The 25,211-nt window shown below is 50.0% G+C and overlaps 5 protein-coding genes across 6 annotated transcripts; 3 read left to right on the top strand and 2 right to left on the bottom strand.

Moving 5' to 3' along the window:
- Window positions 1-5,466: 5,466 nt before the first annotated feature.
- Window positions 5,467-6,471, bottom strand: LOC112900916 (L10-interacting MYB domain-containing protein-like). Its single transcript, XM_025969689.1, has 2 exons — window positions 6,175-6,471; window positions 5,467-6,081 (listed from the first exon to the last, which is right to left on the bottom strand). The coding sequence occupies exons 1-2, from the start codon at window positions 6,469-6,471 to the stop codon at window positions 5,467-5,469; spliced, it is 912 nt and encodes a 303-aa protein (XP_025825474.1).
- Window positions 6,472-8,015: 1,544 nt separating this feature from the next.
- LOC112901292 (tetraspanin-19-like) lies at window positions 8,016-11,502 on the top strand. 2 transcript variants are annotated; one of them, XM_025970172.1, is made up of 6 exons: window positions 8,016-8,498; window positions 9,458-9,557; window positions 9,977-10,057; window positions 10,144-10,248; window positions 10,877-11,071; window positions 11,198-11,502. In XM_025970172.1, exons 1-6 carry the CDS (start codon window positions 8,338-8,340, stop codon window positions 11,216-11,218), a joined length of 663 nt encoding a protein of 220 aa, XP_025825957.1. In that variant the 5' UTR covers window positions 8,016-8,337; the 3' UTR covers window positions 11,219-11,502. The 2 variants fall into 2 exon arrangements, with proteins under 2 accessions (XP_025825957.1, XP_025825958.1); XM_025970173.1 differs by having other exon boundaries at window positions 8,028-8,498; window positions 11,162-11,502.
- Window positions 11,503-12,078: 576 nt separating this feature from the next.
- Window positions 12,079-14,689, bottom strand: LOC112900162 (E3 ubiquitin-protein ligase AIRP2-like). Its single transcript, XM_025968932.1, has 6 exons — window positions 14,329-14,689; window positions 13,825-13,975; window positions 13,661-13,727; window positions 13,341-13,578; window positions 12,316-12,517; window positions 12,079-12,232 (listed from the first exon to the last, which is right to left on the bottom strand). The coding sequence occupies exons 1-6, from the start codon at window positions 14,406-14,408 to the stop codon at window positions 12,203-12,205; spliced, it is 768 nt and encodes a 255-aa protein (XP_025824717.1). The 5' UTR covers window positions 14,409-14,689; the 3' UTR covers window positions 12,079-12,202.
- A 4,567-nt stretch (window positions 14,690-19,256) lies between these two features.
- On the top strand, window positions 19,257-20,538 carry LOC112901359 (CBS domain-containing protein CBSX5-like). Its single transcript, XM_025970255.1, has one exon. It carries the CDS (start codon window positions 19,283-19,285, stop codon window positions 20,213-20,215), a length of 933 nt encoding a protein of 310 aa, XP_025826040.1. The 5' UTR covers window positions 19,257-19,282; the 3' UTR covers window positions 20,216-20,538.
- Window positions 20,539-22,679: 2,141 nt separating this feature from the next.
- LOC112901375 (stem-specific protein TSJT1) lies at window positions 22,680-23,966 on the top strand. The gene is made up of 2 exons (XM_025970269.1): window positions 22,680-23,255; window positions 23,359-23,966. Exons 1-2 carry the CDS (start codon window positions 22,797-22,799, stop codon window positions 23,671-23,673), a joined length of 774 nt encoding a protein of 257 aa, XP_025826054.1. The 5' UTR covers window positions 22,680-22,796; the 3' UTR covers window positions 23,674-23,966.
- Window positions 23,967-25,211: the final 1,245 nt, after the last annotated feature.

Here is a 25,211-nt window from a genome sequence, read left to right as displayed (position 1 = left end):
CGAGAATGTGCCTGCTCTCTTTCTTCCCCAAGGAAGTGCCTACTCTCTTCCTTCTCTCTCGCTCAGCGTCTTCTTCCTCCAGACGCCATTGAGAGAGCTCGAGCAGCTCACCATTGTTGGCCAAATCCGCTTGATTCCCTCCATGGATTTCAATCCACCACACCCGAGGCTCACTCACTTCCCTAGCTCCCTCCCCAACCCCTCCAACACCAGCCCCAACCCCCACCTCGCCAGCAATCAAAGGTCTTCCAGCCGCCGGCCTCCAGTTCGCCCGAGATCCACATCGTCGTCGAACTTGCACCTCCGGCCACTGTTTCCACACGACCAACAGCTTAAATCGATTGTAAGTGAGCCGATGATGCTCGTGCTCCCCTTGTTCTTCCACGTTCGTGTTGTTTCCGCGTCCGTTCCCGAGCCTCGCCGCCGGCTGGAGCTGCAGCTCGCCGCTAGCCATGCCCGGCCGGTTTTCCTCGTACACAACACCCATGGTTGGGTTCTCCTCTTCACGTAGATCCCCAGCACCCGCGTCGCTCGCGCTGCTCTCCACCTTGCTGCCCTCCCCATGGCCGCTGGCCAACTTGCCGCCGTCACTGCTCAGGTTGGCGCCATGGCGCCGAGCTCGGCGCCGTGGCCTACAGCGCTGAGCGCCGTGCCACCTCAGCGCCAGGTCAGCTTGGGGGCTGGGAGCTCGGCGCTATGTCCATAGCGCCGAGACGGGTTACCTCGGCGCCATAGCTCACGACACCGACACATAGGGTTCGAAATTGGGAATTCGTTCTCCAGGGGTTTAAACGTAAATTTTTCAATAAAATGGTAAAATGTAAAAAATAGAGGGTTAGGCGCGGGCAGTCAGGTGCAAGCCTAGAGGGAAGGTTGAAGAGATGAATCCCAATAGAACAAAGGGGGGGAAAGGCTGACCTGAGCACCTCCTAAAGTCCAGTCCACACACCTTGACCAACCACAAGGCCTGCCTGGTAGGCTTCAATATCACCAGGCCGAAGAAACCATCGTATACGTGGGCCTGCAGCATATTATAAATGCTCCCTCCATCTTCAAAAAATATAACTCTCGTTTTTTAAGGAGTTAAATAATTTTAAATTTAATTAAATTTATATAAAATAGTACTAATATTTATGTTGCAAAATAAGTATCATTAGATTAATCATGTAATATATTTTTATACTAAATTTATTTGAAGATATAAATATTAGTAATTTATTGTTAAATTTGATAAAAATAAAATTGTTTGATTCATTAGAAAGCGAGAGTTGTATTTTCTTTGTTGGAGGAAGTAGGTTACGAGTTACAGTCAGAAACCAACACAAGTCGCGTCTCAAGTGGTCATCGTCGTCATATATACTATACTGGTGTGGTTCCGCGTAGATTCTCTTTTTCAAAATAGGCTCTGATCTTGCGCTCTCCACAATTGCTTGCTGCATTACTTCAGGCCAAGTCGCATATCGACAAGCTCCGGAGCTGATGGATCAGGACAAGAAAAGAAACCGGTACTTACTTCGGCTCGTGTGTGTATATATATATTTGTTATCTTTACGTGATTTTCCATGCGACTCTCCCTCTCTCCCCCTTCTGAAACTACTCTCTTTTGCGATTTGCATTAGCATATGTTAAAACACAACCGTGGTATGTTTCATCTTTTTTATATTTCACTTAGGCCTCCTCAAAAAGAGGTGAGTCAGCCACATCAGGTTTTTATAACTTACGTAAAGGAGAGAGAAAGAAAAGCTATTTTTTGTTCGAGAGATAGTCCTGTGCACGTATCCTTAAACCTTAAATTAGTAAGGTTGATACGTGGACCAATCTAGATGTATAAGCTAGTGTTTGACTCTATCTATTCGGGGACATATCTCTTACACTATCTAATGGTATGAGCTAGCAACTATCTCTAACATTTGGAGGAGACCTTAGGTTATAATAATGGACACCTTTGAGCATCCATGGTTTGATACCGTTGGTGGGATTATTTTACCCTCTTTATCACGTGATAATCTCTCTCCGATGAATATAAGTGGATTAAAATCACTAGATCATCTAACATCCAAGAGATATTATACTAAGTGGATCACATATGGTTTGCAGGCCGCTATTACACGGGACTCTGGTGAAGTTCGGGGAAAGTTCCTCTCAAAAAAGTTAAGGGCAAAAAAAGTCCTTTCTATACATAAAGGACATATACAGCACACGTGCATTCTGGAATCCCGATGAGTTGATCAAAACATCATCGTTGATGCAAGAAATTCTTTTGGGTGTTGGCATGTACTCTGTTAAAGCCCGATACAACCATCTCAACTCAATAGGTATGCTACAATGGCCATCTTACAAGGAGGAAGAGGCAGCTATCAACCGTCTATTTTAGATTATCTATCGCCAGCTCGACGTTCACAAGCATCGTCGCCTGAGAACAAGACTCTTTTATCTGTGCCTGCCTCCAAATAAGTCTGGCCACCCCGCTGTTTGAATCCTCACAGGGCGACTCGGGGGCCCTTGTCCTCCGCCGCCACCCTCCATCCGCTGCCGCCACGACCCCCCTCCCGCCCTTCTCTCCACCTCGCCACCGCTAAAGCAGGGCACCGGAAACCCGTGTGCCTGCTGGGAAGACGGTGGCGGGCTTCTCTCATCGGCTATGGTGCTCCCGCCCCTGCTCACCGATGCGCCGCGCGCCGGCCATGGAGGCAACTACAGCGGCCGCCCGGGACAGCAGATCCAAACACTATAGAAACGGGGGTGCTAGTGCCGGCGGCGGTGGTCAGCGACGGCTTCGACGTGCGGCGGTGTAACGCGAGCAGTGGAGCCAGGTCCGGCACCATGTGCTGCCTAGCTGGAGGGGGTGGCCGACGCAGTTGTGCGGCTGCCGCGTGGAGCTGGCGCGTTGATGCCCCTCTAAAGAGGCTTTCGTGGGGTGGCAGGTCAATAGCATTGGTCTTTGTGAGCCCTCTGCAGCACGAGGGCGACCCTGCTCGGCCATGTCGTGCTGCTCTCTACCTGGGGCGGTGCCATGGCTACAACTCAAGACGCTACGCCTTGCTGCTCATGCGAATCACCGAGGATTCAAACAGTGGGGGTGCAGCAATGGTCAATAGTGGTGTGCCTCGCTGCATCGTGCAAGCCGCTGAGGGCAGCGAGGAACATGGTCGGTGGAGTCGCTGGCGAAAGCCTTGCCGGAATCTATGCGATCTCGACGACGACGATGTTCTTGCGCTGTTCACCTCCTTGGAGGCATTGTTGCTACCGTTCTATCCCTCCTACACTTGGCCTGGGCTTCGAAGCGACGACGAATGTGCAGCGAAAGCATTGCGCCCGATGCGCAGGGAGGTGCCTACCTCCGCACATCAAGTTTATCAGCCTTGTCGCTTCCAAACTCGATACCTGATGTCATGAGTTGTAGTTCTTTTATTTGTAGTTATGCCACATTCAAGTTCTTGAGTTAGGACATGTTGTTATTTGTGGTCATGCTATAAATTACCTTATACTAGGCAAATGATGTAAAATTTTATTTAGCATACGGGCTGTTAGGAGCCATAATAAAATGATTCAGATGGGGATGCTCTCCTCCGTTGACTAAAAAACATCCTGCTTCGTAGCCCTTTATATCTCATGCCCTTGAAGGAAGTATTGAAGAGGCGAAGACTAGATATCAAAAGGGAGAGGAAGATTCTAACTGCCTACAGTAGAAAGAAAAATGCATCCAGCACTAGTGTACATGTTAGTGTCCCCCTGAAGACGATATTGCAGAAGTTGTGTAGGAAGAGCCTACTGTTCTGCACAATTGGTTTAATATTTATAGGTTTCGTAATTATATTGATTCCATAGAAAAAGGTCTAATATCTTGTGCAATAGTTGTAGTCGTTATCGTCTCCCTAGTGGTCTCCTCTCACATACTTCCTCTATCCAAAATATTATCATCTTTGAATTGCAATTTACACAGTATTATTGTTTCAAACAAAGCCAGGGATCATGACCATCGTGGGGCATTACTTTACAAAAAGAGGCAACCTCATAGCTAGTTTTGTTCTCAGGACTAAACTTTAATCCCGTCATATCGAATATTTGACACCAACTAGAAGTATTAAATATAGGCTAATTACAAAACCCACTGCATAAATGGAGGCTAATTCGCGAGACGAATCCATTAAGCCTAATTAGTTCATAATTTGATAATGTTGTGCTACAGTAAATATGTGCTAATGATGGATTAATTAGGTTTAATATACATCTCGTGAATTAGTTCCCATTTATGCAATTGGTTTACACTTAGCTCATGTTTAGTTCCCTAATTAGTATCCAAATATCCGATATGATCTGAACAAAAATCAGTTCTGGATCCAAACACCCTCTCAATCATTAGCCAAGAAAATCTCCCAAACTCAGCTTTCCGTCAAAAAAGATGGTGAATGACATTGTTTAAAAGAAGAGACATTGTCTATTATTGATCGCGAAAATCCCTAAAATCCTTTTTTTTTGCTAGCGAAGTGATTTTTCACATCAACATTAGTAGGCCACACGTTGAATGCCCTACTAAGAGGGAGGGGGAGACCTATTTCCGTCCAGCCCTCTTATTCCTGATTTTTGTTGTTTTAATTATTAATTAGAGTGGTTCATGACCCATTTAGCTAGCCATGTACAATTAGTAATCTTTGATAAGGTGTGAATTTAGGGCCTGTTTGGGAGAGCTCAGCTTCACAGAACTCAGCTCAGCTTCATGAACTTCAGAGTAGAGCAGCTTAGCTTCAAAGTTGAGAATTTTTTGGAAGTGTTTGGCTTGGAGATCAACTCTAGCTTCATGAAAATAAGAGTTTGTATGGAAAGGTCTCTTCTACCCTTGAATAATGCATGAGATTGTTTTCTTTTTAGTATAAACCATTGGAGATATGTAATATGTTCATAAATATTACAAAATAAATTAAATTTGAATAAAAACATAGATAATAATAAGTTAGTACTCATTCCCAGAACATGTAAATAGGAAAATTGCAAGAGCCTCATAGGTGTTCATGTGCAAAGATGGTTGTAGGCCATACCTTGACACCAATATATCATGAAGGTCCATAAAAATTTCTGTGCTCATGCGCAATTGAGAATGGCATTCACCTGGAGTCCTCAAAACATACTGTAACCATCCCATCCCACTTTGATCAGCTATCCTTTTCGGATTTTTATCTAGGTAAAGCTCGACATATTTTTCTGCCACTCTAGCACCACTCAAAATTATATCCCAAAACTCATCAATTTCATCCTCTGAATCATCACTCTCACTATCAGAAATCTGCAAGTATACACAAATTGACAAATTCACATAGTATTAGCAAAATAGAATTCCAAAGAGTACATAAAAACATGGCAACTCTAACATTATTATTCATACAACCCCCAATAGTTCACACATGATACATAAAACTGAAGCAAAAAAGAATCCGAAAGCCGAAAGAGTATGTTACACAACCTAAGTCTTCAATTTCCATATTTATCATTGTACCTCCTTGTAAGCCAGTTGAATCTAATTTCTCTAGTAGGAAGAGTCAAGAACATTTCTCTTTGATCCCTCTTCACAAACAATTGGGTAGCAATGTCATGCTCATTGCTACCATAGTCTGCCCCACAATCCAAGACAAGATCCATCACCTCCTTAATGCCAACCTCAGCTTGCTTTCTTGATGTAAAAGAAGAAGCCGAGTCAGCAATTTTTGTAATCTGTTCTTGAATAACAAGAGCTGTACTTGTTTTTTGTTTCTTAGGTATTTCAAGAACAACACGTGGTCTTCTCTTTTGATTACCAACTACAGGAGAAACCTCCTGAGCCTCGGTGTCATTATCCTCCATATATCCCCAATCATGAACCATATCCTCCCAACCCTCCTCCTCTCCTCCTTGTTGCTCTCCATCCTCATCAATGTTTTCAAACTCTTGTTGGCTATTAGGAACAATAGGATCATTAGGAATAATAGGGTTATCACTCATAGGATTCCAATGATCGGTTTCATCATTAGAGATATCACCGAACATCTCTCGAAGGAAATCTTGATTTTGCAATGCTTTCTTCTTGAACTTTCCACATCCCGGAATTTCCTAAACAAATAAGAAGTATAAGAATAATTATTTCATTTCAAGACTAAAGAGCATTAGAAAGAATTCAAAATTTAAGAGCAAATAAACACTTACCTTTTTCATTTTTTTCCACCATTCATTGTCCATGCTTATTACTCCTCTTGTGCTGTCCCAACCCGTTCCGGTTTGCTTCCGAACCAACTTTTGCCAAATTGACCAATCATTTTTCAATTTATCCCACTTATTCTTGACTTGTATCTTTGATAACTCAATTCCGGTCATTTGATAGAACCTACCCATGACCTCTGTGTAGCCTAAAGTGTTCAAATGTGTGTTTGGTCTATTTCCTTTTCTCACTTGCTCAGCCATTAATTCAGAAACAATGGCATTGTACTCATCGGTCCATTCCATTTGATCACCCTAGAGTGCAATTACACAACATATCTTTGAATTGAGAGAAATATCCGCTGTTGCTATGTCTAAATACTAATTATCTAATGCACATATATACAGCAACAATGAAACACTCAATTTATATCATGAATTGAGAGGAATTACCGCAGTTGCTCGACGCTTAACACCGCTGCCGCTTGGCGCCTGCGACTGTGGCTGCGAGCCAACTCCCTGTGCTGCGAGCCACCCCGGGGCAGGGGCGCGGCCAGCCACGCCATGGCTGGCTGGCTCGCCGGCGCTAGGCGCGCAGCCAAGCCCTGAGGCAGCCACTGCCCCAGAGGCAGGCGCGTGGCCACGGCCTGCCGCAGGAAGCCCGCCCGCGCCCCCTGGCCCTGCGCCCCCGCCCGCGCCCCTGGCCCGCCCGCGCCCCCTGTCCCGGCGCCCCCGCCCGCGCCCCCTGTCCTGCCCGCGCCCCCTGGCCGCGCGCCACGGGAGGCCGCGCGCGCGCCACGGGAGGGCCCCCGCGCGCCTCCCCTACCGTGGGAGAGGCCGACCCTCGGTGCCGGCGGCGGGCAAGGTCGCCCAGCGACCGGAACAGCAGCCGGCCATGGCTCGAGCCTTGGGGATGGTAGATCGGGGTCGAAATTGGGAGGGGATGGAAGAGGACGACCGGATCTATCCGTTTTGGGGCTTGGCTGCTCGCCGGCGAGCTCCGACGGTGAGGAAAGGGCGGCGGCGGCGGCGTGGGGAGGGAGGGCATCCTCCATGGCTGCTTGCTCGAACAGAGGTGGGGAGGGAGGGAGTAGCGGGTCTGGGAGGAGAAAGGAGAAAGAAACGAAACGTTTTCTGTGTAACCGATGGCAGTGGTGGGTAATTACACCCCAACTTCGTGACGACGTTCAAAGCTAGTATTTTGGAAGCACCCTTTGGGCTGCTTCCCAAAAAACATGAAGTTGAGGCTAGATTCATGATTTTTTACGGAGCTGAGTCAATGAAGTTAGACATGTTTGGCTATAGGTTTGAGGAGCTGAGCTACAAAATGTGAAGTGAAGCTCTCACAAACACGCCCTTAGCCTATCAAACGTGTTCAGGTGTGCTAGCTTTATTAGTACTTTTTCTTTGCTTTGCTTATTTTTCTTATTTCATATTTTGGATTTGTTTAACTTTTTTGTTTGTTCTAAATTTCTAAATATCATTGGCCGGTTAAGATTGAGTATATTTTGGTCCATCTATAATCTGGAACAAATTCAGGATGTTCCAAGAAGAACACAGCTATACACTCAAGCTGCCGTGAAAACGAAGACCTCGCATGGTCGGTGCTAAACTCGATTACTTGGATGGACTCGTGTCAAGTGGTGTCAATCATAGCAAGTCATTTGGCACGTTAATGTCGTGCTGTACCACGAATCAAATTTCGCATCCACGAAAAATCAAGTAGAGGAAGGTCAACGAAGCCGCCAACCCATACGCGCGGCGCGGGACGTGACGGCGAAGCCCCCGTCCGTCTGCCGGCGACTACCCAAGTGTACAAACATTTACACCCGTCCCCGTCGGTGCACACCACTTCCCCCGCGGCCGCGGCCGCTTTCCTTTTCCTCCCCCGCGGCGCCGCCCGTCCACCGCTCTCCGTTTAGTTTCCCCAGAACCCCACGCCACGCCACCACGTCAAACCCCGGCCGCTAAAGAAGCACCAACCCCACACCCCGGTCTCCGCTTCTCCCACACGAGTTGCTGCTGCGACCACCGCTTCGTTCGTCGCTCAACAAAAAGCAAAACCATACCAAGCCGCCGACCTCGCCGAGGCCCCAGGGAGGGAAGGACTAGGAGGAAGAAGAGCGGCCGGAGCTGGTCTTTTCTCTTGCTCGGGTTAGTCACGGCGGCGGCATGGCGGGGCGGATGGTTCGGAGCTGCGTGCAGACGGCGCTCAAGGCGGTGAACTCCGTCGTGGGGCTCGCCGGCATGGCCGTCATCCTCTACGCGCTCTGGATGCTCCGCGCGTGGTACAGGGAGGTCAACGACCTCGACCAACGCTTCCCCGTTCCCTGGTCAGCAACCGCTTCTCCCTCCAATCCTCCTCCTCCCGCTTCAGCAGATCTCGCTCTCCGTTCTTGCTTCTGCGCGCGCGCTGCTAGGAGCTGAGTTCCTAGATTTGCAGCTTTCTCGCCCCCTTCGCTGTTCTTGGTTTCTTCTCCCAATCCGCCCGTCGCTTGGAGAAATGCGTTTGGTTTCAAGCTAAATTCGCAACAAATTGTATTACTGTACTGTTTTATTGGAGCATTTTTTTCCCCATAGTCGTACCAACCAATTGAGGATGCCGTGCAGAAATAAGAGATTATAAGGAATGGCGTACAAAACGAACCTACTCGGCCACCACCGAAAGCACTTTTTTTTTCTTCTATGGCAGTTAAAGGCTACTCTTTTTGGATGGGTGATGGGCAGGGCCTCAGCTCAGCATACCACTATTGCTGCAGATTTGGTTACAGTTAGTGACGCATAAGAAAAAGAAATAGTATCCGTCTAGTGGACGCTAGTGCTATTCGGTGGACACGGTGATCGGCTTCCGTGTCGCTGTTTTGGACTTGTACTCTAGAGATTTAGGTGGCGGCTGCAATGTGGCGTCAGATTGGGACGCATGATGTGGTGCAAGGGACGGCCTAACTCGAAAGGAGATCCACGGTTAGTTGATTGGTGGGGGCAAGAGCACTGATGAAGAATATGGAAAGAATGATGATGCTGATGTTAAACAACTAACCAAGATAGCAGCCGCGATTTAAAAATCGCTTTCCTCATCTTAACACTGTAGTAACAATCAAATGGGCCAAGCGCCCATGCTTTTGCTGCTGTTACGAACCTATGATGTCAGGAAAGCGTGCGTTTGACAATCTAAGAATAAGTAGTTAGATGTACTTGTTGAGAAGTATTTTGCCACCATGTCGAAAAACTGCGCCTTGCATCTATATTCTTTGGGGGTTGATTTACTAAGAAAAAATTACGGGTCATGCAGGTTCATCTACACATTTCTTGGCCTGGGGATCTTTCTGTGCCTGGTGACTTGCTCTGGGCATATTGCTGCGGAAACTGCAAATGGTCACTGCCTCTCTTGTGTATCCTTTGAATTGCTCTACTCCTATACTGTTTGATATACCAGCTTCTATTACTCGTGTTTTACTTGCTGGCTACCTATAGTGAATTGCTAGATACCTGGAATTACATGTTGTCTGATATACCAGCTTCCATCCCTTGCGTTTTGCTTGCTGACTACCTACAGTGAATTAGTTTTTAGCAGCTGCTGCAGATTTATCCAAGGTTTTCAATTAGGTGCAAAAGCTATATTTTCTTCTGGATTATATGATCTTTACATATGAGATGCCACAAAGATATATGGTATAACTGAATTGAGAATACAGACCACTAGTTCACAGAAGCCTCCAAATTGCAGTTATATTGTTTGAGTTCTGTAACGTTAAGTGCAGTGTGACCTGACAATGATATTACGTCTCTTTTTCATTAACATTACATGTAGTACATGATCATTGTATTTGTGCTTATTATACTGGAAGGTGCAATTACTGTGGATGTATTTCTGAATACCAACTGGGAAGAGGTAAAGAGCTCCTCAGCTGTCGACTATGGATGATACTTTATGTTATTCTTCTTATATGTGCTATTTGATAATTTTCAAACCTTCAGGATTTCCCCCCTGACCCATCAGGCAAGTTTGATGAATTCAAGGATTTTGTGAGATCAAATTTTGAGATATGCGAATGGGTAGGCCTCTCAGTGTTGGCTGCTCAGGTGAGGTTCTTCTACACCCTGACTGCATAATAATGCAATCTTCATCATTGTATAGTTCTACCTGGCATATGAGCAATACATGCTGTGGAAGTTCTTGTGAACGGAGATAGAAGACACTAGTATGCTTAGTTAAGTATGGTGGCACTGTGTAGTAGGTTTTAACAATCTGCCTTTGTAGAATGCTTAGAAACAAATCTGACCTCGGGCACGTGCTCTGTTACAAATGCTTGAGAAGCAACCAAACGTGACTGGTACAGTGATCTTACATTCATTTGTCTAACATTGTTAGTAATTGATTTTTAAGTGACATCAGGCAGGGGCGAAGCCACATTGGCTTTCCCTGGTGCACATGCACCATGGTGAAAAATAAATTTCTAGTAGTTGACTCAATTTTTACCATGCAAATTATATCAATTTTGTTCTATGTAATGGAGAGTGCACCAGGATCATTTCTGATCCTAGCTCCGCCCCTGACATCAGGGGGTGTCTTGTTTTGGGGGAAAGAAAACTTTGTTTGACTTCTGCCTCTTTTTATTAGAGTAACTGCATCTGCAATTGTACCTTCTGAAGAGAAACCAAGCTTTTGAGCATGAGTGATCCTCTGTTAACACATTCAGTTAACTTTCAGGTGTTATCAATCATTCTTGGGATGGTACTCAGGACCCTTGGGCCTGACCGAGAGACTGACTATGACAGCGATGATGACACCACTGTGCCTGCAAGGCTGCCTCTACTGAGAAACCAGTCCCAACATGGTCCAGACTATGCTGAACCTAACACATCCCGTAGGAGTGATTCATGGAAACTGCGGATTTTAGACAAGGTGGGGTGTTTCCATACAAGTGCTTTCTCTTGCAGCTTACGACATTCTATTGTTCACCATCAGTAAAGCCTTGAGACCTTTTCATTTCAGGTCAACAACTAAGATTTTACTGATCTCATATGACAGACCCTTCGGACAGAATTTTGATCCAAGGGTTTCGGAAGGATGATAAGATTATACCTTTTTTCTTCTGGAGAGATGATCCTCATGATGGAGTTGCAGCAGCAGCGGTAGCATAGTTTTGAATGGCTACTTTTGAATGCCTTTCAACATGCACAGATATTTCAGTAGCATGTGACCGACCCATATAACCCCAACAGTAGGGCATGACTGGTGCCTTCACTGACCAAACACAGAAATATTTTATTTGTTTTTCATTTTCCATCAGCTGGTTCATCCATTTATTTCTATCTGATTGTCTGTTGTTTGTATTCTAGTTTGCATCACCTGTCAATGCCAAAAGATGACATACGAGGCATACCTATTTTGCACATAATACGGCCTGCATATACCGACATTTTTTTAGGGGAAAAATGAAAGAGTTTTTTCCCTGAAAATTCAAAATGGAAGAGATTCAGCGTCCAGTTGTTTGGTTGTTATGGTACATCATGTACGGTGCGCCTAATTTATAGCCACCGGTTGCTATCGCCTGCCGCGATGCTTGGTCCATAAATATTCCGGGAGCACACGGTAGTGTCGTGTACGGAGTATTCCTTCATGGAGATGCTCCATGTAGCCAGCCTCGGCGTCCATGACGTCTCAACCGACACCGTTGAGTCCTTGCTTGTAGCCCTTGCAGTGAAACTTATTTTAAGCCAGACCGGTACAGGAATTCTATCACCGAAATTAACCATTCTAACCAAAAGATTCAGTATCATAGCATTGCAAAAGGGTTGAAACACGAATATGTCCAGTTGAAACTACAGAGCATTTCAAGCTTAAAATCGAACCCAGTACATGCACCAAGTGTATCTCAACTAGAGCTTCCATACTTTGGAACACAACGCTTTTTCCCTAAAGATTTTCATTGCATCATAAATATGTACAACACATTTACAAAAAACTGAACAGACTCTACACCCAGTCAGAGCTCTCAAAGTCTCCTGTAAAAGTCCACAGGCAGCTCCAAGATTAGCCACATCCTAGGACGAGGAACATCCTCTGCATGAATCAATAAGCCATGCGTCATCACTCTCAGAAATCAATGGTGAGCAAGTCATCATGTGCAGCTCGAGCTATTTTACATGAGAATCATAGGCGTAGAAGATGTTTTCCGGCGTGACCAGAGGCAGCTTGTCGATATACATAAACAGGCGCCTGATGTTCTCTCTGGTCACCGTTGCCATGTCAACTACGTCTCGGCAGTCAGTGAACATCCACAGGTCACCGGAATTTACTCGCTTGAGGCTGTCCCGACAGAAGGGGCAGGACTGGGATCTTGAGCGCCTGCAAACCAGGATAAATAGCACATGATCCAATCAATACAGCTACTATATCTTTCCAGCAGATAGTTCAGTGAATGCATGTATTCACACAATCACACTTCATATCATACAGCAGAGAAAGGTGTCTTAAAGCTCAAGCAATGAGGCTGCTCAATAATTGGCTGTTTAGGGCCTTACTGGGTCTCTGCTCTAAAAGTACAGTTAGGAACATGCAATCCAAAGGAGTAGACAGTAATTTCTTCGTTCTGTTAATTTCATGCAAGGTACTTGGCCGTTTTTCCTCAACAGAAAGGCAGGAGTACTGCTGCTCGATTAAGGTGCTTATGCTTGACAGCAGAGCTTTTAGATGGCTACCATCTCTTTTTTTTTTTAAGGAAATTAGATGGCTACCATTGAGATAACCAAATGCTATGCATGTCCTGCTTCTCTCATGAGGAGATTAGGGACCACTCTCCTATGTCATGCCAGATCTAGCAGAAATAAATGGATCGAATTAACAGCACAACATCACACAAAGATAACTATATGAAATGCCAGACAAGTATCTGAATGATCAGGCCAAACGCAGGGACAGTCGCAAGTTAATGTGCACTGATGCAATCATCAGGTACAAGGTACAAGCAAGGTTGTGCTAGCATTTTTTTACAGGAAATCGACATTTGAGCACAAAGGTCCAATGCTGACAGTTAAGAAAGCAAAAATGCAGCACTTTTGTCAACCGAATATGTTAGCAATACGTCATCTTGAAGAGATGCACAAGCCACCATCTTTCAACATAACAGCAAAAACAGATTGAATGACAGGGTTCAGTTCCGGGGTCTCACCATTGGCGGTAGCACTTCATGCACATAGCATGGCTGCAGCTGGGCAGCACCACCTTGCTATTCATCTCCATGCAAATGCCACATTCCTCCTCCCTCTCGACATCAATCTCAGAAACCGGCCTCTTGCTCTCGTCCTCGTCTGTCCTTCTGTATCTCTCTATACAGACCGCCTTCTGCCTCCGGTCGTCGACGTCGCTGATCCCCTTGGGCAGTTGCATGAGGGAGGGAAATATAACAGCTGCAAGCAATGTGTGTCAATATTCGAAGGCCAAGTAAAAACAGATGCTTCACCGATAATCTTTTTGTAACAGAACACTTGCCATAAAATTCTCTGATGCTTGCTTTCCTCTCATGTGTGGACAAAGTGGTACTCCCATCCACATAAACCTGCACAGCAAAGCAGCCTGGATTCCTTGAGGACACAGCGAAAATTAAACCACCATGTCATGGCATCAAATCCTGACACCACACCACAGAAACAAACCTTGTAGATTAGGATCCTGAGCAGCCCAAGCGCGCCGGCGAGGCTGCAGTCGGTCCACTGCACGAGGAAGAGGAAGAACTGCGCGGCGGGGCTGTAGGACATCCGCATCTGGAGGCAGGCCCCATCGTAGTCCCTCGAGAAATCCGCTGCCCTGTCGAATTCAGGCAACACAATGGCACGCGTCAGCAGTCGGTCAGTCCCATCACACACGGAGCGTCCGTCGGCAACCACCGGCATCACTCGCACAATGGCACGCGCGCAGCATGAGCTTGCTCCTTAAAAAAAAAATCAATCAACCGCCAGCCACTGCAGCATCCACCGAACAAATTTTTGTTCACCCCAATTTCACCCAGAAATCGGAGCCATTTTGAAGCGCGGCGCGAGAGGGAAACGAGACCGAACCGCGAAGCAGCAACCGGAAGCGTGAAATCGGCCGGCCGTGATGGAAAGAGCCCCGGGAAAGGGGGCGAAATCGAGGGGTGTGGGCGTGATGGTGGTACTCACAGGGTGTTGGCGTGCTGGATGTCGGCCTCGAGCACCTTGAGCGAGTCCTTGAACGACTTGCGCATGGAGCACACCACCATCTCCGCCTCCGCCTCCTCCTCCTCCTCGCCGTGGCCTTCGCTCGCTCCTCCACACCGCCCGCCGCTGTCAGGCTTCAGCCGGCCACCATGGAAGTTGGAGCGAGCAGGCGCGGAGGAACCCCAACGAAACCAGCCGCTGGACCGCGACAAGGCTCCATCACCCCACACACACACCGAAAGCTCGGCTCCTCCTGCGGTGGTGGCGGGCGGGGCGGTGCGGTGCGGTGCGGTGCCGCCCACTTACAAACCACCGTCTCATTTCCCCTAAGAAAAAAACAAGCCACCGTCTCCGTGTGCAAGGCCCTGCTCGTGCCTCTCGGGGTGACTAGTCTTTTTCTTTGCTGAAAATAAAAACAGTTGGTTAGTCTAAAGACTACTGAACCTTTCTTGTGTACCAGTGCCATTACTGCTATACTTAGTAGGAGCCCAACTGGGCTCGACAAAAACAATAACGGACAAGGAGCAGCTCTTGCCCATTATTCGTGCCCAATTATCCTGTATGCTTTGCTTATGGTAGTTTGCACCTGCAGGTTCGGTTGAGTACACTACAACACACTGACAAGACCGCTGCTTGCCTACCGTGCACTGTTAAGTTGGTCATCAACCATCGAAAGATGCGTGCTTGCAATGCTCATCTGGACATGGGCACAACTGGGAGACTTTTACCATACAGAGACATGGCGAATTTCTTGCCACCTGCAGGCTGCACCTCCGATCCATTTCTTCAAAGCAGATTGGAGATGGGAGAGATGCACGAATTGGCATGCCATCGCAACAGAAACAAGTGCCTCTCTGAAAGGATTACACGTGTTCTCTTTAGTAGGCAAAAAGGACGAAATGGAACGAACTAGCCGCTCTCTCTCCATTGGGGTCGCCTCTAGCTAGCTGATTATAGTGAGTGTGACGGTCCTTTTCAGGGTCTCATCCCACTGTCAACCTGGTGCGTATTGTTACTACATGGTTATAGTGGCAATTAGGCATGCACCTCTTGAGGGCTGTGAGAGAACATCCACCAAGATCCAGAGTAACTATTTTTATTTTTATGTTTATGAAGGGGTGTTTTGTGTACCTGCTGCCATCATCATCTAGTAATACAAGAGGAAACTTAAACTACTGGCTGTCGTATTCTTTGCTGTTCCTGGAACCATCCAGGCGAGGTCATCATCATGTTTGCCACATTAGCTAGATAATGCTTTCGTTTTCGTTCCTTCGCCTCTTTTTCCCCTTTGAGCGAGGAACGAATAGTGTTTAGGCAGTCCCATGTCCGTGCATGATCTGCCATCATCTAAGCGGAAAAAAATTTGGTGCGGACGGGCCGCAAAGTGGTGCCTGCGAACCATCTTTGATTGTGGACGAGTGGCAAATCCCACGGCCCGGTCGTTAGACGCAAGCCTCCCTAGACGCACGCAAGCTCGGCTCGGCTATGCTTTACCGCTCCGTATAGCTCTTGTACAGAAACGAAACTGCCGCTGCCATCGTACGTATACCAGTCTCGCCGCCGTCGTATACCAGTCTCGAAATTCTTCGATCCCACGCCGCCGATCGTGCGATTCCAGTTCTGGCAACCCCTTCGATCACCTTCGTCGTCGTGGTAAGGTCCACAGTCTACATTTTCTTGGCAATACGTACGATCCTGCACTTAATCATCATAAAATCTTCTTAGCCCTAGCAGCAGCCGTCATGGAGGTTGATTCATCTCTCTGTGAGGACGCCACCCCGGATGTAGATCGTGATGTCACCGCCGGGAGTGAGGATGTTGAGTTCAGCACACATGAAGGGGATCAGGCAACTTATGAAGGAGATCAGGCAACTTAAGGGGATCAGGCAACTCATGAAGATGATCAGGCAACTCAGGTAAGGTCACGTAGTTCATTTGATCGTCTTTTTTGTTCAAACAGTAGATAATACATGAAGCGAGATTATGATATAAAACAGGTGGTTGATAAAACTAGGCAAAGTTCAATCGCTCCTAAAGTTGGAATGGCTTTCGAATATGAGGACAACGCCTATGAGATGTACAATAAGTATGCTGGGATAATTGGGTTTAGTATTAGAAAGAGCACCACAAAGCGCCGACCAGATGGCACTATATATCAGAAATATATAGTTTGTAGTGGCGAAGGACATGGTAAACCTGAGTCGTTAAAGGGCACGACACGTACAGGATGCGGTGCTCGCATTCAGCTTGTTGTCAGTAAAGAGGGGATTTGGACAGTGAAAAGTGTTGTACTGGAGCAAAATCATTACCTTGCTAGTCCAAATAAGAATAAAAATCTAAGGTCCCAACGACCTATCTCAGAGGCGGATAGAAAAGCTAATTGGTCAGATAAGGGAAGCTGGAATGAGGCCCGCCCGGGTGTTTGAGTTCATGCCAAACGATATGTATGGCCAACCTTCAACTAAGACAATTCTATCAATCCAAGGCTGTTATGCTAGTGCCACAATGCCGGACTTTAATATGCACATGAATTCTTCTATTATGGATGCTCATTGTATAGAAGGAGGATACACAAGTCTCTTATTTGGAGTTGATAAAAATATTGCGTCAGCCATTAGACAATCATATTTTGATGGAGTGCTAGATAATGAAAATATATGATTATACTCTTTGGCTTTTATATGAAAATATATGACTGTACTCTTATGACTGAACTATTTTGATTATCAGCTGATGGAATTGGATTATCATGCATCTTGTTTATTTACTTGACAGTTCCGTTTAGTGTGAGCTGATGCATTTGGACTACTCGTATATTTCTTCTCGGCAATTTATCTTTGAAGTGAAATGCTCCATACAATTTGAAGCTTCATCCAACTCTTGATATTGCTGCTTCTTGTCTAAGTAAAACTTCTGTCACTGAGGCCGTTCCACATTGTCATGCCAGGCAAGAACTCTTCTTCGTCATCTCAGAAAACACTTGATTGGCTTGAAGACCAGGTAAGGGGATCAGGATGGGGGAAGGGCCGTAGGGGCACCACACTGACAGGCTTGTGATCAGCTGATGAATCCGCAGCGAGGATCTCCGTTGCCGACGGCGGCCTCCCCCGGAGTTCGGGTCCTTCACCGCGAGCAGGCGAAGCACCGAGCCGTAATCCTGTTCGAGTCTCCGCATTGCGAGCCGAGCCGAGCCGAGCGTAAAGCGTCTTGCGTGCGTATACTTGCGTGTAACAGCAGGGCGTGGGATTGCCACGCGTCCGCAATCGAGGACGGTTTGCACGGCACCGCTTTGCGGCCAGTCCGCACCAAATTTTTTTCCCATCTAAGCGTGTGATAAAGTGCAACTGAATTAATATAAAGCATGCTGTTCCTTTTTCAGCAATTGCTACTTGTTGCTGTGAAGTAGTACGTACTAGCATAGTATCATTATCATAACATCGTGCTTGGTTGAAGAGCTGCTGACGGTGACAGAGACCAGGTGCCAATGCTACTGAATCTGATCCACACGGTAACATAACAGTGGGATGCATCTCCAGTTGGCTGAGACAGATCACCTCATCTGTGCCCATGCATCTCACACCGCCACCGCGGATGCACGTCACCCCTGCAATGCAGATCACTACACGCATGCGTTGCCACCGTGTGCCCGTCGCAGGAGCCGAGACGACCGAGAGCTAGCTAGCACCGCCGTTCCCTTACCTCGCGCGTGGCGGCCTCCGCATGTCGCACACCTGCCGCGGTGGCCGTCGTGTTCCTGCCACACCGACCACCACTGGATTGCGGGCGCCACCCGTGAGGATGTGGGAGCTACCGTATGAATTGAATAGCCAAAGGTTAACGTCTGGCCGTGCATCTCGTATTTCTACGTGTATCTCGTACCTGAGCACCTGGCACCCACAGATCAATATGAAGCTAGCAGTCGTACTGATACGTAACTTGAGCGATCCACGTCATCGCAGGTCGAGGAAATTTGAGCAGATCAGGTGGCTTCATCGATTGTAGTAGCAGATCAACCACGACTCGTGGACCCATACCACGTCGCTGCTGCTCTCTGTTGCCACGTCTACAGTATGTATGTTATGTTTCCCAAGGCAACAACTTGGCATGCTTCTGACTGAACAAGATGCGCTACAAAGCAGGAGGGGTTGCTGAACAGCAAATGCAGGGTACATACATACCACAAGGCAAACGTCAGGCCTGTTCAGTTCAGCCGGAAACAAGCAGGGAAAGGAGATGGACAAAACAGTCGGGCACAAACCTTTTCTTCATTTTTGCAGCCTCGCCACGTCTCCCTCCTCGATCGCTGTCGTCGCACCGGGCGCGGGCACTGCCGCTGCCGCTGCCACGGCGACCACACACGCCAACACCCTCCTCTCTATATTTAAGCCCACCCTGCATATTCTCTCACCAGCTGCACAGGTGACCAAGCGCAGACATTTTTCCCTTTTCCGTCCATCCACCGCTTCTGCCCGGCTCATACACATCTTGGCATCTCGCCGCCGCCGCCCCCTGCTGCTTTGGTGTACAGTACCCGAGCAGCGGCCGATCTGCATGGCAGTGAGGCTGCTGCAGACGCACGACGTCTCGGACCTCTGCATCGGCAAGCCGGCGCTGCGGTGGCTGCCGCCGACCTCCACCGTCGCGGACGCCGCCGCCGAGCTCGAGGGCGCGGGCGCCGGCGCGGCCGTCGCGGTCTGGGACGGCGACGAGGCGTCGGACGTGGCCGGCAGGGTGCGCATGGCCGACGTGCTGCTCTTCCTCTGCGCCGCCGCCAACCTGGCGTCCCCGGCCGCCGCGCTCCAGGCCACGCTCTCCGACCTGCTCGCGGCCGCCGCGCCGCCACCGCCGCCCGTCCGCCGCATCGAGCCCGACGCGAGGTTGCACGTGTACCTCTCCCTGGACCGCCACGTACGCCGCGACGCTCGCGTCCGGTTGAATGAATATTCGTGCTCATCCGGATCTTGCATTGATTCCGTCGCTCTGGTCAACGTGTTGTGATCTGGGCAGTGTGCTGGAGGCGGTGGACTCGTTCCTGGGCGGCGCGCACTGCCTCGTGGTGCCGCTCCGGGAGCGCTGGCGGCGCGGCGAGCGGTGCCTGTGCTGGCTCACGGTGGAGGACGTGGCGCGCTTCTTCCTCAGCTCCATCGGGCTCTTCTCCCCGACCGCCTCCCGCTCCGTCTCCGACCTCGGCGTCGTCCGCCCGGCCACCCTCACCGTCGCCGCCGGGGATACCGCGCTCTCCGCCCTGCCGCTCCTTCGCGCTGCGATGGCGTCGCACACCGCCGTGGCCGTCGTCCCGTCCCTGTTCCCCCGCCGCCGCCTCGTCGGCGAGATCTCGCCGTCCGCTCTCTGCTCCTGCGGAGCGTCCGCGGCGGCGGCCATCGCGGCGCTCCCGGCCGGGGACCTCCTGGGCTTCATCGGCTGGGGCGGCGCCCCGCCCGAGGCCGCGCTCCACGCCGTCCGCTCCCGCCTCCGCCGGCGCAGCCTCCTCGGCATGCTCGACCTGCTCTACGGCGTGGACCCCTCCTCGTCGTCGTCGTCCTCCGCGTCCTCCTCGTCGTCCTCTTCGTCCGACGACGACGACGACGAGAGGAGGAGCTGCGTAGCGTCGCCGTGCTCGAGGCGAGGCAAGCGCGGTTCGTTCTCGGGGGCGCGCGCCGCGGGGAGGCGGGCGGCGGAGGCGGCGATCGTGTGCCGCAGGGGGAGCTCGCTGGTGGCGGTGATGGTGCAGGCGACGGCGCACCGCTCGACGCACGTGTGGGTGGTGGAGGAACAGGAGGGGGAGGAGCGCGAGCTGGTGGGCGTCGTCGGCCTGCTCGACGTTCTGCGGGTGCTCAGGCACCACCTGCAGCAGCCGCCTCCCATCTAGCGGCGAACCAGATGAATCAGGCGGGGGGTTTGTAGCAATTCGCAATCCAGAGTGTGCATGGATGGCAATCTGCTGTTGATCCGAGAGTGTAGATCGTCTGCCAGTTGTTGCAGGTTTTGGTGGTATTTTGTACGGTTTGGCCTGAATTGGGGTTGGTGCCGAGCAACGAGGTTTGTCCCATCCGAGACGACAGACGAGCAGAGGTTCCCCAGTTCCGATGCATTCATCTCGCTAGGCCCTGGACCTGAACGTGTTCCCTTCGCCTCGTGCAAGTATGGTTGGCTCCGGCAGCGCGAGGTGCGTCTTCACATCCTAAACACTAATACTTTTTTTTAAAAAAAGCTAAAACACTACTGCTAGAACACGAGCCAAGTAGTCCTACAACCTACAAAGTCAGTAGTAATCGTACATGCCGGCCTGCTTCTTGGCAATGAGTAAGATGGTATCATACATTCTCACGGGCCAGAGCGTATGGAGGCCCGTTCCATCCGTTTGGTTGGGCCGTTACGTGCATCATATACTGCCTGGGCTTATAATATGGAATCAACCTCCAGGCGGCCCAACAGAAGCGCACACAATTCGCGCGAGCCAGAGCTTATCGCTTGTAATGTGCCATCGTATACTCGGCCCGTGGGCTATCCATCTTGAGCTCGAGTTCCACTCGGCCGACTCGCAGCTTGCAGTTCATTTCACCGGACTGATTATTGCAGCCCAATTTAAACTCGTGGACGTTTTCCTGTCGTTCTCGAACAAAAAAAAAATAAATTCAATCGCGCCGCTAAAAAGAAAGAAATTCAGTCGCGTGCTTATCTTATCTAGAACAAAGATAAGATTACGACGAAGAAAAAATTAGGCAAGCAGACGGCGACACCCCCCCCCCCTTCCCCACAAAAAAGAAGAAAAACTCTATGCATGTCAACACCGTGTCGGAAGCCAGGAGTCCCTGCAGAAATCCTGACCTGGCTTGTTTCACGGCATGCAGCACTGGTCCTTTATAAACACGGGATCGGTCAGGGTTTCGTGCAGCTAGATCTTCTCGGCTTAAACAAATGCTTAATTAGCAGCTTGGTTTAAACGTGGTCTAGTCACTAATCTTGTCAAAATTAGCGACGCTGACATGCCGAGTGGTGCTCGGTAGTTAACATCTAAGCAAAGCTGGTCAGTAGTCGGTACTGGTGGGTGGGAGTGATCACCACGCGAGGAAGGATGGATGGATGACGTGTAACCGGATAAAGAGAAAGGTGACACGAGGCCGAGGTGGACACGTGAGCTCCTCCTCCTCCTCGGCGGCAGGTCCGGCCCAACCACCCGGTCCGGGACGCTGCCAAGAAAGAGAGAAAAAAACGGTCGGCCCTTATCGCCCCGGTCCGACGCGCGGGTGACGTGTGCCCCCGTGCCCATGCCGTGCCAGCCTTATCCCCATCCGCCCCCCCGCCGCGGAGGGGGTGGGCCATCCTCCCGCACCGTGCGGTGCGGGACCGGGCCCGGACGCGCGCAGGCACAGCGGATGCAACCGCGAGCCCGCACATTTTTTTACCGCACGCGAGCTGGGGCCCGCCTGGTCAGTCTCAGCAGCAGGCCGTGTCGTGTGGTGCCATGACACGCGCCAGCCGGCGAGGGGCGTGGGTGTACGAGACCGCACTGCCGCGCGGCACGTCGTGCTCGCTGTGGCCTGTGGCGAGCTGCGTCGTGCAGCGACATGATGGGGATCGGGGCCCGAACAAACTGACGGCTGCTGCTGCCCACGGGCACTGGCAGCAGCTGTTTTCCCTGATGAGCCATGGGTGATTACACTTGCCTGTGCCTAATTGCCACGCACGATCATCCATTATCCACTCATTTCTCCCACGAGGCAAGACGCTCGATCTGATGGACCATGCTGTTTTTTCTCCAGCGACTGGGACAAAAGTCCGTGTCAAATCGTCTCAACCGATGCATTTTCGTGGGAGGTTTGGTACAGGACGTCGTAAACCAGCGAAAGGGTCCGTTGGGTGTGTAGTCTCTGGATTCGAAGATTTAGCGGTACCGTGCTTTCAGTAGTAGATGAAATTTATATTGACAGCGAGACGTATGTGAGAGTTGATATTATTAATTTTAAAGATTTGCCAGCTCAGTTTTCGGGGGATTCGCGTTAACCTGTACACGTGCCAGTGAACACGACCACATCCTCCTTTTTAAAAACCCAGCAGCATCCGAAGATAGCAAACCACGGTTACGCGCCGCTCAGCTGTCCAGCCCACCGGATTTCCCAATTGGAAGCAGACAGGTAGCAAGCACCGGTGCTGTCACATCCCCATCCCATGAGGCGCAGCAGCAGCTGCCGGGATTACGTGATGATCTTATCCTCTCGGGCCCGTCCCATCCCTTGGCATCAGCAGCTGCAGCTCTCCCTCCCAAGTCCCGAGTTAAACAAAGCCGTCACGCTTCGGATCCTTTTCCACTCTGACCACTCTATAAAAGGGCCCTGCGCATCTCTATCCGGAGCTCCATTCCATTCCAATTCCCCATTCCGATCCGCCACGATTCTTCTTCTTCCCACAGCGGCCGCCGCCGCAGGACACGCCTCCGACCGATTACGAGGATGCTGGCCATCTTCCAGAAGCAGGTGGCGCACGCGCCGCAGGAGCTCAACAGCCCCCGGAGCGGCGCCGCCAAGCCCAGGAGCCCCGACGAGATCCTGCGGGACTTCCACGCCGCGCACCCCGCCGACGCCTTCTCCACCTCCTTCGGGGGCGGCGCCGCGCTCGCCTGCGTCGGCGCGCGCGCCTGCCCGGCCGCGTCCGGCGGGCACCAGCGGATGTTCTGCGGCCTCGACGACATCTACTGCGTCTTCCTCGGCAGGCTCGACAACCTCAGCGGACTCATCCGCCAGTACGGCCTCTGCAACAAGTCCACCAACGAGGCGCTGCTCGTCATCGAGGCGTACCGCACCCTGCGCGACCGCGGGCCCTACCCCGCCGACCAGGTCGTCAAGGACCTCGCCGGATCATTCGCCTTCGTCGTCTTCGACAACAAGTCCGGCGCCGTATTCGCAGCCCTGGTACGTACGCACAGTACATATGAACGACCTGCTGCTCAATTCCTACCTGTTTGCCGTGACGTTGCTGATCGGCGATGATGACCAAATATATATGTTGATGCAGAGCGCCGACGGCGGCGTGCCGCTGTACTGGGGCATCGCGGCGGACGGCTCCGTGGTGATCTGCGAGGACCGGGAGATCGTCAAGCGCGGGTGCGGCAAGTCGTACGCGCCCTTCCCCGTGGGGTGCATGTTCCACAGCGAGGGCGGGCTCAAGAGCTTCGAGCACCCCATGAACAGGCTCAAGGCGTTGCCACGGGTGGACAGCGAGGGCGTCATGTGCGGCGCCACATTCAAGGTCGACACCTTCACCAAGATCAACTCCATGCCACGCGTCGGAAGCGCAACAAACTGGGCCGCATGGGACGAAGGCATCTAGCTAGATCATATTTTTCACTTTTTCTCTTTTTATTAAGAGCAGCGCCGCTGCTGCACCAGCCATGTCCGCGCCCTCCCTCCCTCCCTTCCTTCGTCGCCCGATGTTTCTTTCTCTCCACCCACTAGTCTGGCTAGTGCTTCCACCGGAAGGCCATGCATGGAAGCATGGCGTCTTTGTTGTACTGCTTGTCGTCGTTCTTCCTTGTGTTCGCATTGTACATTTCCCTGTGCTTGTGTCTTGTGGACTTGGCTGTTGAGCATGATCAATAAGAGTTTGCTTCAATCTAAAACGTACTGATGTATGTTTAGCTTCTGTATGTAAGCTTTGCATTTTTATTTTGCCATGACTCGAAAGGCCTTCGCTTCGGCCACCCATGGGCAGTGAGATTCGCTTGGGGAATGAATTTAGGCACTGTGCGAGGACGTCGCGAAGAAGTAAAACAGAACGAGATGGATCGGTGGGCGAATCGGGTAGGGGCAACCAACAAGCCCATGTTCCCACCGCTTAGGCCCATTGGACTTGGAGCGCGCGGTTAGGCCGCTGGGCTGCGCAGGCTTTGTGCGCGCGCTGCAGGTCCTGGGCTGGCTGGTAGTGGGGATAACGGGCCGGCTATGGGTGGTGGGGCTTCGGATTAATTTTGTTTGTATATGTACTAGTAGTAGGTCGAGTGCGCGGTGCGCCGAAATCAGAGCGATTTCTTCCCCAGAATCTGCCGATGTCACAGCACACGCGTACCGACCGCCGTACCATGGCTGTAGATAATAATATTTTAGAATAAAATAAAAGGTTGGAGATAACAGTATTTCAAAATATTTTTATCTTATTTTAGAATATTTTATTTTATTCGATAATATTCAATGATAGGACGTCTAAGATTTGTTCAACGCACACCACAAACTAACTACGCGTGCGGTTCCGAAAAGTCAGGGCGACCCGGTGATCGATGCTTGCAGGACCGGACAACGGTCGGCCTAAAAAGTGAAAACACTGTCTCGCTCGTATCCACACCTTAATTTGCGGCCGGCAGCAGAGCAGCCAGCGACTGTTTCGTTCTTCTCCAGATTCAGAAACGAAACGGTCCTTCCCTGCGCGCGTAGCGTAGGTGGATTCCACCCCTCCCGTTCATTCCAAGAAGCGTCTTTGATCTGCGCAGGGTGGTTTGGTTCATGGACGCTAAACATGTTTCTTGCTTGACCTGTCTGGCTAGCTAGACCAGTACCGGTAAAAATGTTCTTTACGCAGGTGCGATGCGATGCTTCTCACCTGCTTCACTTTTCGCATCGGATCGAGTAGTCAGCACAAGGAATAGACATGGCTGCTGACAATCGGTTACACCGTCCGAAAACGGTGCAAATCTGTCATGCATCACGACTATCATATGGTGGCTGATGGGTTTAATTGAATTAATTTGATTTTGTACAAATTAAAGTATCTTCAATAAAAACTTAGTCCAACTTAAAAAAAAATTGACTTGAGACAAAATAATACATTCTGTATTGTAAAACAGAGGAAATACTTAACTTTTTTTTTTTGATAAT

This window comes from Panicum hallii, chromosome 7 (assembly GCF_002211085.1).
Source record: "Panicum hallii strain FIL2 chromosome 7, PHallii_v3.1, whole genome shotgun sequence".
Classification (NCBI taxonomy): Eukaryota; Viridiplantae; Streptophyta; class Magnoliopsida; order Poales; family Poaceae; genus Panicum; species Panicum hallii.
This window is presented reverse-complemented; position numbering and strand designations above follow the sequence as displayed.

Bases quoted from the DNA above. Each gene is read 5' to 3' on its own strand.
- LOC112900916 (XM_025969689.1), bottom strand. From the start codon at position 6,471: ATGGAATGGACCGATGAGTACAATGCCATTGTTTCTGAATTAATGGCT. The intron at 6,082-6,174 runs GTAAGTGTTTAT...TTATTTGTTTAG, and splicing joins GGTGGAAAAAAATGAAAAAG to GAAATTCCGGGATGTGGAAA.
- LOC112901292 (XM_025970172.1), top strand. From the start codon at position 8,338: ATGGCGGGGCGGATGGTTCGGAGCTGCGTGCAGACGGCGCTCAAGGCG. The intron at 9,558-9,976 runs GTATCCTTTGAA...CATTACATGTAG, and splicing joins ATGGTCACTGCCTCTCTTGT to TACATGATCATTGTATTTGT. The intron at 10,058-10,143 runs GTAAAGAGCTCC...TCAAACCTTCAG, and splicing joins TGAATACCAACTGGGAAGAG to GATTTCCCCCCTGACCCATC.
- LOC112900162 (XM_025968932.1), bottom strand. From the start codon at position 14,408: ATGGTGGTGTGCTCCATGCGCAAGTCGTTCAAGGACTCGCTCAAGGTG. The intron at 13,728-13,824 runs GTTTGTTTCTGT...TTTGCTGTGCAG, and splicing joins TCAGGATCCTAATCTACAAG to GTTTATGTGGATGGGAGTAC. The intron at 12,518-13,340 runs GTGAGACCCCGG...CCTGGTTTGCAG, and splicing joins ATGAAGTGCTACCGCCAATG to GCGCTCAAGATCCCAGTCCT.
- LOC112901359 (XM_025970255.1), top strand. From the start codon at position 19,283: ATGAATATTCGTGCTCATCCGGATCTTGCATTGATTCCGTCGCTCTGG.
- LOC112901375 (XM_025970269.1), top strand. From the start codon at position 22,797: ATGCTGGCCATCTTCCAGAAGCAGGTGGCGCACGCGCCGCAGGAGCTC. The intron at 23,256-23,358 runs GTACGTACGCAC...ATGTTGATGCAG, and splicing joins GCGCCGTATTCGCAGCCCTG to AGCGCCGACGGCGGCGTGCC.